General features: G+C 34.0%; 1 protein-coding gene across 4 annotated transcripts in view; it reads right to left on the reverse strand.

Moving 5' to 3' along the window:
* The window catches only part of Ttc17 (tetratricopeptide repeat domain 17), a 106,257-nt gene that overhangs the window by 70,314 nt on the left and 21,254 nt on the right, over positions 1–14,689 (reverse strand). For all 4 annotated transcript variants that reach the window (XM_077798131.1, XM_077798130.1, XM_077798134.1 and 1 more), the window contains exons 4-15: positions 14,429–14,540; positions 14,052–14,183; positions 11,756–11,865; positions 11,032–11,176; positions 10,464–10,603; positions 8,237–8,397; positions 6,694–6,806; positions 4,926–5,072; positions 3,486–3,601; positions 3,164–3,329; positions 1,839–1,916; positions 1,493–1,717 (exon numbers count right to left, since the gene is read on the reverse strand). In XM_077798131.1, the coding sequence (XP_077654257.1) occupies positions 1,493–1,717; positions 1,839–1,916; positions 3,164–3,329; positions 3,486–3,601; positions 4,926–5,072; positions 6,694–6,806; positions 8,237–8,397; positions 10,464–10,603; positions 11,032–11,176; positions 11,756–11,865; positions 14,052–14,183; positions 14,429–14,540 (1,645 nt within the window). The remainder of the gene's footprint in view (positions 1–1,492; positions 1,718–1,838; positions 1,917–3,163; positions 3,330–3,485; positions 3,602–4,925; positions 5,073–6,693; positions 6,807–8,236; positions 8,398–10,463; positions 10,604–11,031; positions 11,177–11,755; positions 11,866–14,051; positions 14,184–14,428; positions 14,541–14,689) is intronic.

Consider the following 14,689-nt stretch of genomic DNA (forward strand, 5'->3'; position numbering starts at 1 on the left):
TTGCTGATAATAGCCAAGTACTGTCAGCAGCCTAAGGAATAAGCTGCATCAACTCCATTCATGAAAACTAACAAGACATATTTTTTTTCAGTGTAAAATTTTACATATTTCAAGAGACATAAGTATTTTTGTTTTATTAATTTGTGTTTTAAATTTTAAATGAGTGAAATTTTTAGAAATTTATATTTATAAGAAACTTCTAGAAACTTATATTTAAATAAGAATATATATAGAAATATACTACCATTTTTTAATGTCAAAACTATGTAGCAATAAATACTTAAACATAATAGGCCTTAAAGTTCACCTGTACCATAAAGTTGCAATACTGTCGAATATGTGCACAGCAGACAGGCTTACAAGTCAGTGTTTATAAATGCCAACAGCTGGGGAGGGGTGCTGGTTAAGGTATATTTTTGGTGTGCCCACCAATCCACTGATTTATCTTTTTATTCTTTTTGCAGTACTACAGCATTTAATAACTAAAATGTTAATGTTATTTTAAATATAGAAAGCTAACTAAGCTCTAAGAAAGCTCCTTTCTCTTAAAACAAACCAAACAAAACCAAAAAAAACAAAATTGCCTTGCTGCTTTAGTTGGCAGCAATAGAAAGTGAAGCAGAAGGAGGATCATGGGCACATGGCTGTGCTGAGCTTTCCATCTGAATGCCTATTTCTTCACATCTCACACCACATGCATACCTATAATGTCAGTATCGGCACCTGTTAAGCATTTGATAAAATACTACATGTACAAATTGGCAACTTTACTGGCTTTATAGTATGGAGATTGTGAACTTCTGCTTAAAGTCCAGCAATAAATTTGTATACAGAGATTGTAACTTTTGTTTAAAGTCCAGTTGTAAATTTGTGTAACTCAAGAAAACATTTATTAGGAATTATTTTTTTCTCAAACTTAAAAAATATTAGTTTTGGAATATACTTTTTTAAAATTAATTGATTTATTGTAATTAGGTATACATAACAGCCAAACAAGCAAAAGAAAAGTGGTCTACTGTAAACTAGGAACTGTTGAGTAAATAACAAAAAGCACCATGAACTGACTTCATGTGGGAGGCTCAGGACATCAATACTAATCTTCCTATTTATTCTTGTCAAAATAACCTTTAAACGGTGCTCTGGTTTGGATGGTATAAGTATATATACAAATTAAAGCTTTAAAATAGTATAAACTGTGACGAGTAGGATAAAATAAGAACAGGTGTTTTCAGACTGACATAAAAAATGGCAATATATTTCTATAGATATCATTCTTATTTAAATATAAGTTTCTAAAAATTTCACTCATTTAAAATTTAAAACAAAAATCAATAAAACAAAAATATATCTCTTGAAATATGTAAAATTTTACACTGAAAAACAAAATATGAAATTTTTATGCCTTTCCTAGAAAAACACAAATTGTACTCTAAAACTGAATTATCCTACATAGCATATGGAGCTACAAATAAATTAAGTAAAAAAACCTTACCTCAGAGCTATTGATGGCCAAAGCTTGAAGTAGCAGCTTAGTAGCATCAAGATGAAGTCCATAGTGAATCAAAAGGTTGGCTAAGTTGACAAGAGGAATGTCCTGGTACTGAATCGGAGCTAAATTCAAAGCCCTCTGGAGACAGGCAATAGCAAAAGTGCTATTTCCTACTGCTCTCCAGTAGAGTCCAGCTTCATTGAGTATGAGCCAGACGGGAGCATTTGGCTGAAAACACCAGAATACTTCATTTAGTGCATAAATACGGTAGATGTTCCAAATTGGATCTTTTATAAGTACATTTTAACTTTTAACTACAATTACTAAGCATTCAAATTAAATGACTCACCTTATTAATAGCATGAAATAAGAAAGACCCAATTTCTTCTTCTGGGATAGTATAGTTATTAATACGGGAAAGCAATATCTGAAAAATTCAAAAGAAAGACTGACTCAATTGAAAATAACAGGAAGACATTTGAAAAGAATTTCTATGCCTGGCAGTTTTTATTTGAGGTCCCAGGGAGCAACTACTTTGAACAGATATTTATACTCATATATAAAACATGAAGTCATTGATACAAGAACAGTTGCTGACCTGCTTACATGTATGTACTAATTTCCTTTAACTTAAAAAAGTTATTATTTTTTTACATACACACACCCTTAATCACATGGCAATTACCATATCCCATTAAAGTCAACCTGAGCATCTAAAACCCAATGAGAAATTATTCAGAAGTTAACAGGCAACATCTGATGTGATAAAAATCTGCTATCTTCTCTGGTTGGAAAGCACCAGATCCCCAGTTAATCTATGTTCTTGTAGTACTGGTGTAACTCTGAGGAACTCTAAAGCCAAAGATCATAGTCTACTTAACTTTGCATTCAAACACCCAAAATAGTACCATGCAAATGGTATTTTTTGCCTCAATAAATGTTTGCTGAATTTAAGTAGTAACTGCTTATAGTTTTGAAGTTAAGCTTTTTCAAAAGGTAGAGGTAATAGTTTGTTTTTTCTATTAAAAAGGTAATTATTTCAATTATATCTATGGAATGGTATCTAATATAGTAATCCACATTCAGTAATAAAACATTCCTCGTCAAATATAACTATTAGGAATTAAAGAAAACAGAATGAACTTATTCATGATTTTGCAGAGTGGTTATAAACATTCCTAGTCATATATATAACTGTTAGAAATTAAAGAAAACAGAATGAACTTATTCATGATTTTGCAGAGTAGTTATTAAGTTGATACAGATTCCTAAGAACCTCATATAGGGCTGAAGAAGAATTGATAATAAGATCACGGAAATAGAACCTTCAAGCTTTCAATTTATATAAACTTCTGTAGGTTTGAGGATGCAAAGCTAAACTGAAGTGATCAGAATGGCCTCCACTGGGTAAGATGCAAGTTCTGTGTTGTTCAACTTTGGAACCCTCTGGGTTAGAGGATAAAGAGAGCTTAGGTGGTCTATGAAACAACAACCCCAAGGAACCTTTCTTTAAGACTGACTTCTCAGTCATTTCCTTAATTCTCTAACTTTATCCTTCCGTTTTATAAACTTAAAGCTCAACCACTGCCTTCTCTCAAATTTTTGTTCCATCTAAGAGGCTTCTGAAGTTACCCAGAATGGACGGCAATAAACACCAGCCTAAGTGAGCCTTACTTTTCGTGCATGGTCATCTGGTATTTTGGCTTTCAGATCCATGCGGACCTCTAATTCTTTGACTAAGTAGGACAGAGTGTGGCTTTTTCTGAAGTCAGTTATGGAACAGTCAGGGGTTTGGGCCTCTTCTTCTGAAGAATAATCATCACTGTTGAGTTCGTGGATCCTGGCACAAGAAAAAGGAACAAGATTCACATTTTCAAAGTTTGGGTGAGTTCAAGATAAAGACTTAACCTTTCAAGTCCAAGGCCGGTGCTCTCAAAGAACCGCCAGATGACAATCATGCAGAATCAGGTGCTTTGCCAAATCCATCAGCACTTGCCTGAGTCCTTTGTTCTCTGGAGGCAGAAAATATGTTGGCAATTCCCCACCAACAGGGACTCTAGGGTAGCTTTCTGTACAATCTGTTCTTTTGGGCCACAGGATATGCTGCTTGTCCTAAGAAATAAACAAAGCTTCTCATAAATTTCTTTGGAGTCAATATTTCAACATACAAAGTGAACTATTAGAGGAATTTAGGTATAACAGGATAACTGAACAGAAATGTAATATGTTAAGACAACTATACAGTGGTAGATTCTATAATGTTCCTTCTACTGTGGTTTATTAGTCTAAACCAGTCATTCCACCTACTTCACCACACACTGGTTCAGGGTTGGGCAGGCCTAAACCAGTTGAGCCAACATGTCACAGGAGAAGTTTGCTTGGGGTCTCTGGGAAAGAAAAACAAGTCTTAGTTTTTTACGTTACATGTAAACAAAAAAGCGTGTGGTTCCAGTTGCTGTTGGCTGTCATCTTATGACCATGAGGAAAATAAGTTTTGGGATGAAAACAATACTGTACATTGAAGAATGAAAGAGTGGAAAGGAATGAGCCACTGGTGACATCACTGGGCCACCAAACCTGAAGTTTCCTATCTATGGACTTCCTGAAATAATAGGCAAGTTTTCTTTTTAAGTCAATATGAGGTACAGTACCTGAAAACACACATATGCCTATAAAATTGGCTTAGAAAGCTATTTTTCTTTGCCAATGCCAAACTTTAATAATTCTTTTTTGACTTGTTAAATATGTTCATTTTTCTATATATAAACAATTATACCAGAATCCTACAAAACTTATATCCTAAAGCTAACAAGCTTTGAGAAGTTTGTAATATATATAATTAAACCTAATTTATTGTACTGTTATAATACTCAATTAAATTCTGAAAATTTAATAGTGAATAAAAACAACATGGTCTCCATCCTTATATCTTGGTATCGCAATCAACTGACATACAACTATTCAGAGCTAGCTTACAAATAAATACATATGTTTTTTATCCTTTATTTATTTTTATGTGGTGCTGAGGATTGAACCCAGGGCCTCGCATGTGCTAGGTGAGTACTCTACCACTGAGCCACAACCCCAATTATCAAATTGTTTATTACATGTATTTCTCAATAGAATATAAGACAAGGAGCTTGTCTACTATGTTCCTAGTACTAGCCTGGCATACAGCTGGGAATTCAATAAAAGAATGCTGATTAAATATATGAAGTTTATAACAACTTTATTGGGAAGACCTTGAGGCTGAGCCTGTATCTTCCTTACCTACTACCTAGCAGATTGCCTTCCATTAAACTTCTATAAACTCATAGAAGTTTAATAAATGTTTGCTGCACTAATCCAAATAGTGATATGGATCATATTAATCACTGAGGTTGAGGGCCACTACTGTCTGTAGGAGAAAACCTGTTATTATCCTCTATTAACTTACCCTATAGGCATCCGAGTCCCGACCCCAGATCCATAGAATAGAATGGGCTACAGGAGAAGACTTGACCAAATCTCTGATATCACTCTGATTTGCTGGAACATCAAAGTTCACAGACATCATACTAGAGGTTGATGAATCCTCACCAAACTAGAAAATGAAAAGAAAAGTCAATCCAATTGTGAGTGGAAAGAGAATTATGACCAAGATTTAACTCATACTGAGGAATCTAGTAGATATTCACAACTAGGACATCAGAAAGTAGGTCAGCAGTAAAGCAATCAGGTCTTTTAATTTTAAGAACTACCCCAATAGTATTCTCTCAAGGATAACACAATTAACAACTTTCAATCAACTGTGCTGTTGAAATATCAGAAAGATAGTATGATTGTTTTCCTGTCCCTCCCTTTGCTTCCTTTTTATGCTTAATTTTAAAATTAATGATCAACTAATTTAGAAATCTGGTTCATTATTCCTGTCCCCTGCAGAGACTAAAATGATTACTACTCTAGTCCTTAGTCTTTATTTTAGAAATAAATTCTTCTATTATATAGTAGTGATATGATTATATGAAAATAGAATGTTGGAAGCTACACTGATGCAATGCACTCTTAAGAACATCAAGATATCCAAAAGTTACACTGGGTTTCAATCAATTTCATTCTAAATATTCCTTTTAAATGCCTGGATTTAAGACAGGGAGCTAGAATCCCAGAGAGTATAAATCTGGCTTTTCTTAACCTTTTCTTGAAAACCAAACATGGGATATTGCTAGGAAGTGGTTTATAAAACTCTTATGAAGCTTTTGGTTTATGTTACTATTTCCCACTTAAATGCCCAATTAATTTTTGCTTCTTACTCTTTATAATGTTATCTGAATTTTTTAAGATTAAAGGGCTTTTTTTTGTGTGTGTGATTTGCTTTCCTGACTTATTTTAACTGCTTATCTCTAGAAATTTCTAATCTATGATTAGGACATGATGCATTTTATCTAGGATTAAAGTGTTGTTTTATTTCCAATATTCTTTTTTAATGGTACCTGGCATTCTGGATATACTTACTTCCTATGTCACACAGCAACAGTTATATACTATTTAGTACCATTACATCTATGTATTATTTATTCTTAATTAGACAGACTAGGAAGGTGTGGCTATGTGTGTTTACGTACATGTATGTGTATTTGTGTGTGTGTGTGTGTGTGTGTGTGTGTGTGTACACAGAGACATAAAGATGAGAGAAAGCACATACTTAGCCATGGTACTGAATAAATCCTTCTGTTGATAATGACTGTTCTGTTGATGTTTTTGGTCTAGGCAACCTAACTGGACTGATGATTTTGGCAAAGGGTATGGTCTTACTCTTAAGTATGTCTTACTCTTAAGGTTATGAGGGGAGACAAAACCTTCAAGTTAAATCATATATCTTACTCTTATGTCTTACTCTTAAGGTTAAGAGGGGAGACAAAAGCTTCAAGTTAAATCGTAATAACTACCCAATTCTAGGTCCCATGGTAAAGGAGAAAAGAATAAAATACCTACACATATATATATACAGACTGTATTCTGGGAAACAGAATGTCATCCATGGAGTAACTGAGTACTAAGAACAAAATCTGACTTCATAAACACAGAGACACTCAAAACCTTAAAGATTTAAATGACAAGCACAAATTTTAGGGATCACATGTACAAGAAACTAAGGGAGGAAAATAATATTATTCTCAGATATGCAAAAGTTAGTAAGAATTAGAAGAGATCAAGAAAAAGACCTGAACATAGTCCACATTTTCAAAGATATCTCCTCGATGGTAGCGTACGGGTTGGTCCCACTGGCAATGTAAACTGTGCTGCTGGTTGACTAGACGGCATATCTGATGATTTCCTGGAATAAGAGAGAAGTTACATAAATGAGAAGTTACATAAATGACGAGCATGGTCAGCAATGCCAACATCTTTGTCTTGGTCCAAGTCATTTAGTTTCAACTCTGTGTTCCTCAGAACCTACTAGAGTACTTACTTACTTGGAGTACTTATATAGAGAAATATTCATTAACAGTTCATTAATGCATTCTACAGAAGTCCCAGTTTCTCCACATATAAAATAAGGGGGTTCCTCTATATCATAACTGATATAAAAAATAATTTCCAGAAAATATAATTGTAAAATCCATTGATTACATAGTTTCAAGAAACTTTGGCCATCTCTCTGGAGAGAATTTAGCTTATATACCTCCTGATTTAGTTTCAAATTTATATATAAAAGCACTGGTTGCCTTTGAGTATATACTGAGCAGTAAATAATCTTAAAGACTATCATATTCTTTACACTCAAAATAGCATAGAAAACCTGTTAGGTGGGTTGTAAAATGCTCTAAAAGTGGTCACAGATAAGGTTCAAAGGTTAAAAACTTTCCAGACCAATGCATTAATCAAGGTAGGAGGATGGAATTTAAGGTATTCTATTAATTTATTCTCTGGTGTCCAGTTGTCAGATCTACTCCCTTGGGATTTAATAAGACAAAAACATTTTGGATATAAAGAAATCAGTGTTTTCCCACCAACCCAAGTTCTCCTAGACGATCAGTGGTTCTATATATTTTTTTGGATTAAAAAGTCTTTAAGAGAGTTTAATAAAATCTATATACCATCTTCTCCCCCAATTATACACATAAACAATTCTACATGTGATTTTGGAGATGATTTCAGACCCCACTCAATCTAATCCATTCACCCAGGTTAAGAAATCCTGCCTGAAGCTAGGTGTGGTGGTGCATACCTGTAATCCAAGCTGGGAGACTGAGGCAGATAATCACAAGTTTGAGGGCAGCCTCAACGATTAGTGAAGCCCTGAGCAATTCAGTGAGACCCTGTCTCAAAATGAGGGGGAACAAAATCCTGCCTGAAACAAATTCTAGTCTAAAATCTTATTTCTAAAATAATGTTTGTTTTTAAGGGAGCAATAGGAAAAAAAAAAAGTTAGCCTTCCTGCCAGTATTAGCCACAGAGGAGATCTAGGAAAGTCAGCTCTATACTGTTTTAAGGCTGCACAGAAACTACAATGTAGTCTTCTAGAAATGAATTTCCTGGCTGGGCATAGTGCTGCACACCTATAATCACAGCAGTTTGGGAAGCTGAAGCAGGAGGATCTTGAGGTGAAAGCCAGCCTTAGCAACTCAGAGAGACCCTGTCTGCAAATAAAATTCAAAAAAAAAAAAAGAGGCTAGGGATGTGGCTCAGTGGTTAAGTGTCCCTGGGTTCAACTAAAAAAAAAAAAAAAAAAAAAAAAAATTGCCCAACCTGCCTTGTACTTACCTAACTGTGCCTCTTTTGCCATCTGAGTCTCATGGATGATATTTCTTAAGATTTGCTCTTCTTGAATCAGCTTGTGTTTTTCTAGGATTTCCTGCTGTCTCAAGTAGTGGTCATGCTGCTTCTGATACTCTTTTAACTCATTAAGTGTTCGCTGGAGGGATCTTAACATTTTTAAATAACATTTAATATCATTTTAAAAAAAATTAAAAAATAAATTTCAAAAACTTACTTAAATGCATATATTTTCTGGTTCTCAGCAATAATTGCTAGTTTTTTTCCTTGCATTTAATGTTAAACCTGTACCACAATTTCAAGAATAACAGGGCGAAATAAATGCTATTCTTTTATTCTTTTATTAGAACTTTGGGACAAAACATGAGTGCAATATTTTTCCCTTAAAAACAGCCACCATAACATTGAATGGTTTACTGGACTTTGAAGAAGCCATAAAGAACGCATTACATGGGCTGGGGATGTGGATTAGTGAAAGACTGCTTGTCTAGCATTCATGAGGCCCGGTGTTTGATCGCCAACACCATACAATAAAAGAAAATCACACTGTCTTGTTCATGGTGCCTGGCCAAGGACACAGATCCTCAGGGAGACCAGGCTAGAGAACAGCTGGTGTGAGCCCACTGCAGATCCTTCCCAAACCAAACTTTCTCTAAAACCTGCATCTTCCTCTGATGTTCCCTTTTTCTGTAGCAAAGTAGCACTGCCATCCACCCAGCTGTCTAAGCTAAGAAACAATTATCTCCATAAATGTTTACTGTGTCTTTACAGCAGAGATATAGATGTTTATGTTGATTTAAAAATATTACAGAATGCATACATGTATTAAAACTTCACAGGGCTAAATAAATGTTATTCTCATATTAGAACTTGGGGACCACACACCCATAAATATGTATAATTTTTATATACTGGCTAAAATTTAGGCCTGGGGATGCAGCTCTTTGCAAGGCCCTGGATTTGATTCCCAGCACCACAAAATAACTAAATAATTTAAATAATGTATATGGTTCAAAAAAGATAAAATTTAAACACCATAAAACAGATCAAAATATACTACACATATTTAATATGACATACATCTTTTTACATATTTAATAACTATATTTCCCCCCACAAAATTTTCATTGGTTCCACTGACATTCAAAGCCTTTTCCAGAGTCCTCTTCTCCTCTTCCCTTTTTCTTTTCATTCTGCCTAAAGTCAGGTAAGATTCAGGGCCATACTATCCTGCTCTCACACTCTAGCTCCTTGGTTCACAGAGTTTATGGGGGGTGGGCAAAGAAAACTTTGCTTAGAAATATTCTTCACTACCTGATTTCACTAAGTCAACTGCCTGGTAACATTTAGTCACCCAAACCTTATTATTACCTATCACACTGCAACATATGGAGATTTTAGGAGCTCTAAAGATTGTGGAAGAGAGTCAATATAATAATTAAGAGCATACTACTGGCAGAAACAGCCAGGGCAAGTTCTGAACAGGTGTAATGGAAGTCTGTTACAAATAAGCAAGCTATCATTCTTCCCTTTTCACTACATTATGTTTTAAGTAGACTGGAAAATAAGCAAATACAAAAGTTCTAAGTTTCCATTTAATTCTCTAATAACCAAAGTAAGACTCAAAGGCCATAAGGTTAATATATCTGAGAAATAAACAATTCACTTCTGGGTTATGTGAAGCTTCTCAACTGGTCTTGTTATTTATGGAATCAAACATATATTTTAATAAGTATACTGAAAAGACCAAATACAAAACAATTCCATTGCTGTATGACTTAACTCACAAATCTTATTAAAATGTGGGCCAAATAATGTTTCTCAACTAACATAACAACAGTCCAACCCTTGGAGCCAAAGGGGAGAAAGATCAAATATTTCACATACAAGTGATTTTACTGACATTGTATACTCCATAAAAATAACAATGACATTACTGACTATCCCCCAACTTCCCCACTCCCATCTAGGTTCATAACAGTAATCCTACCATGGTCAAAACTATAAAGATTTATATGACAGCTTCACTGAAAACATTCTCTATTTTCTGGAATCAATTATGTAAAATCACTGGATTTGGAGTCAAGGGGCAGACTTTCAGTGAAGAGGTAATTTTTTAATTCTCATGACCCAGTTAATAGTGATATTACCCAACACAATCTAACCTAAGGGTCTATGGTGCTAGTACTTCAGTAAAATTTTTTCTCCCAATTACCTATGTTGAGCCTCCAATTTCTGTTCAAGTTTTTGCTGACATAGAACAGCATGCTTCCTCTTTATAGCTTGCTCAAACCCAGGTTTGGCCTGCAAAGCATGGTCATAACACAGCACTGAGTGGTTATATTCTCCAAGCATCTGAAGAGACAAAAATAAAAACATACACATATATACACACACAGGGGGAAGAAATGTTAGCCATGGCCTGGTTGTACCTGTTCAAATGTCCTAATTGTTTATGAAATCAAACCTACATTTCACTCTACAATGAACATTGTTTTGATCAATGATCAAATCCCCACAGTATGAAGGTATATACTGTAGTTGAAAGGTATTGCTATCTGTAAAAGGTGCAGCCTGCACAATTTAAAATTCTAATCAATTTAATTATATTTCTTTTCCTTCAAGAAGCTAGTACTTGATACAGCATTAAGATTTTTCCTTCCCCCTAATGTCTTCATTTCCATTGTTTAGACTGAAAGTGGAAGGGGAAAAAAAATTCTACTATGAGAGGGGGGAAAAAAAAAAGCAAAAGGTATGGCACATGAAACAAAAGTAGTATTTACTGCGTATATATTCCCCAACGTGTAATAGCTGGTGAAGAAGTCACTGTCATCCAGAGCTGCATGGACCACCACAGCAGCATCAGCAGAGAAGTGTGCTCTGTGCAGAACGTTTGCCAAATTGACCAGGGCAATGTCTTTATTTTGTCTAAAAGAGAAGAAACGTTGCTAGATGTTAGGAAAGAAACATGTGTTCCATGATTATGCATTACTATTTGACAAGGAAAAATGACACTTGAAGTCACTAGGCTCCAAATATCACTTTAAGCATGCTAATACGTGGAGAAAATAATCATAATGCTTCATTTAAAAATTTTTGATGGTTTGCTTACTTAATCTAACAGCTACAAATTAGGCACCCAAAATAAGAGTTGACAGACATTTTATGATTTTAAAGCATCTTTAGGGCTTATATTTGCTTTAAGAAAAGTTAAGTTTAATTTATTAAAATTCCTCTAGTCACAGTCCTGGCATTCATGTCTCAAATGAACCACTGGACTTCTACATTATATATTTTTTTTCCTTAATGGACATGAAAAGTGTATTACATAATTATCACTTTGAACTTTTTGACATCTGTGATTTTTTGTGTGGAGTCTAATTTCTTTGAACAGGAACAAGTGGGCATAGTATAATATGATGCTGCTTCTTGTTATCTTATGTATTATTTCTTTAACAGTCCTGATTTATGTGGAGAATCAGGAAGTCCAGAAAAAAGCACTCTTACCTGGAAGAGAAATGAAGTGCTCGCATGGCACATTCCACTACCTGATATGGTTCATTTTTTATTCTCCAGTAAAATGAAGCCATGTTATAGAGTACCCACGAGGAAGAATTCTAGAGATAACAAATAAAAACTACAATCACATAAAACTCAAGACAGTTTCTTGAATTACAAATGTTCAGAATGAGCACGATTGACACTTTGGTTCTTCTGAAATTCAAGATGAAGAGCAAGATTAGTTATAGTAACAACAAAGCAGAGGACAGGTACAAAAAAAAAAAAAAAAACTCCTGTCCAAAGGGCCTTCTAATCATCAGCTTGCAAGTGCACAGAAGTATGATTTTCATACAGAGATCATCCAACACCAGGCCATCATCCTAGAGGAGAAATAACACTGGAAAATCCACTGAGTGGCCACAACTTGTCTGGCCCTACTTCAGAAGTTTAGAAATTCACTTGTTTAGAAATTTCTAAGCAACTTGGAAATTGCTTTAACTTGAAATGTCTAAAATTAACATGTTACAAAGTTTTATATTGATGTAAAATCTGAGTGGAAGTACAAACTACAGCAAATAGGCTTATGCTTTCATGAAGATGAATTCTCTTTTTTTACTTTCTTATGTGTATTTAGAATACAATTCAAACCTTCAAGCTGTTAAAAATTAAATCTTTTGTCTATGATTAAATATATTAATTAGTCAAGTTAAACTGAAGTTCAGATAGGCTTTTCCTTTTGTGGCTGGGATTTTTCATCCTCAAACACATTCTGAATTTTAGCCACAAAAAGGTCAAAACATTATCATGTCAAAAACTGGATCATGGGGCTGGGTTGTAGCTCAGTGGTAGAGCGCTTGACTTGCTCATGTGAAGCACTGGGTTTGATCCTCAGCACCACATAAAAATGAATAAAGTAAAAGTATTGTGTCCATCTACAAACAAACAAACAAAAAAAAACATTAAAAATAAACTGGATCATATCAAAAGCTCTGTGTAAGTTTATAAGTTTTAAGTTTCTTCTGTGGAAAAAAAAATCAGCAAAATTTAAGATAAACTGTGAAAAACATTTGCAATACATATGACAACAAAGTTTAATACCTTTAATATACAAAGAGCTCACAAAAAATCTAAAATAAAACATAAAGAAAAATATAAACAGATAAAGAAAAAATATGGGGGCTGGGGATGCGGCTCAAGCGGTAGCGCGCTCGCCTGGCATGCGTGCGGCCCGGGTTTGATCCTCAGCACCACATACCAACAAAGCTGTTGTGTCCACTGAAAACTAAAAAAAAATAAAGATGTTAAGAATTTTCTCTCTCTCCCTCTCTCACTCTCTCTTTAAAAAAAAAAAAAAAGAAAAGAAAAAGAAAAAATATGAAATTGCTAATAAGTATGTAAACTACATAACTTCAACAAGAGAAAGACATGTAAAAGTTTCCTTTTACAAGCTGGCAAAGATTAAAGAGAATGCCAGGACTCACTGTTGGTTACTCTATATATTAACTCCATAGCACTGTTAAGAATAGAAATGTTAAATTACTATAGCATTTCTGGGGGACTAGCTGACATGTATACAAAAAGCCTTAAAAATGTGATTACCCTTCAATTCCCCATAATCACACTATTAAAAATGCACCCTTTTTCTTGATACACAGTGCTGTGTATTTAAATAAGCTGTACATAAATGTTACAATTATATATTTTATTTAATATCATTATAATTAATACTGCTTAGAAACTAACCTGCATTTTATGATATTCCTTTGGCATAGAGAAGAGCAAAAACTGCTATCTAAATTCCCACATGTTATCCTGAATGGTACATTTAAATTCCTGGGTCCTGTTACATAATTCCCTATTTCATTTTTTTAAAAGTAGATGTTCCCTTAAAAGAAAATTATAGAAAATTTTATTGCTGGTCATGATTCATTTTCTGTGTCAGAGAACAGTAATAATCTATATACTGTGTGTAGATATAACAATGTTATTTTTTTTCTACACTCAATATAAATAATCTAGCCTATAAACCCTATTAATTATATTAGCTTAAAATTTGCTTTTTCATGAATTAAATAAATAAGACTTTTTTTAAAAAATAAAAGTCCTTTTTTAAATAAAACTTTTTAGTATCTCTTTCTGGTAAGGAAAACTAATCAATCTATCCTATTGTTGAAATACATGGTTTATAGCAATCATAATTTAAAATCATCCTCTAGACAATCCAAGAAGACAGCTATTTTCTGAGAGAAAAATTTCTTCTGTTGTCACAGAGTCTCCTGACTCTTGAGTCACTATTACTTACCTTCTGTAAGCCTTCATGAATGAGGTGGCCAATGTCATCTATACTCCGTCCTAATCGTTTAGATAGATATGTAAAGACTGGATCTTCTTTAGGTAACAGAGGTGCGGAAAGATTAATTCTCTCTTGTACACCCTACAGAATAGAAAAAAAAAATTGGGGAGAGGGGGGAAACATAGTGAAAGAGTGTATGACATAAAAGTTCACAAGTAATTCAATATCTTGTAGCATTTATTTTGAAGAAATTTTAAGAAACGAGAGATATTTGCAAAATTATAAAGCTTTTTGGGAGGAGAAAAATAGTCTTTATAAGCAAGAGGCCAAAAGAAAGAAAAAAATGCAAAAAAAAAAAAAAAAAAATCCAAAAGTTGTTTACTTACTCGCAAGTGCTGAAAAGCATGTATACTATATGGAAGTTCTAGAATTTTAGTGCAATCAGGTTGCTCAGGGTCTGGAGGGACAGGAGATTCTGTATCTATATAATCTTCAGGGCTAAAGCAAGAAGCAATAAGTGAATGGAAGCTGTAATAAACAATACTTTAAAGAAATGTCAAATTTCCCCCAAGTTCTCATGGCATCTCAACCTTAAAACCAATGTTGATCAATACTCGTACTTTTTCACATAGCAGAATGAGGAGCTG

Source organism: Urocitellus parryii, chromosome 4 (assembly GCF_045843805.1).
Source record: "Urocitellus parryii isolate mUroPar1 chromosome 4, mUroPar1.hap1, whole genome shotgun sequence".
In the NCBI taxonomy this organism is placed as follows: Eukaryota; Metazoa; Chordata; class Mammalia; order Rodentia; family Sciuridae; genus Urocitellus; species Urocitellus parryii.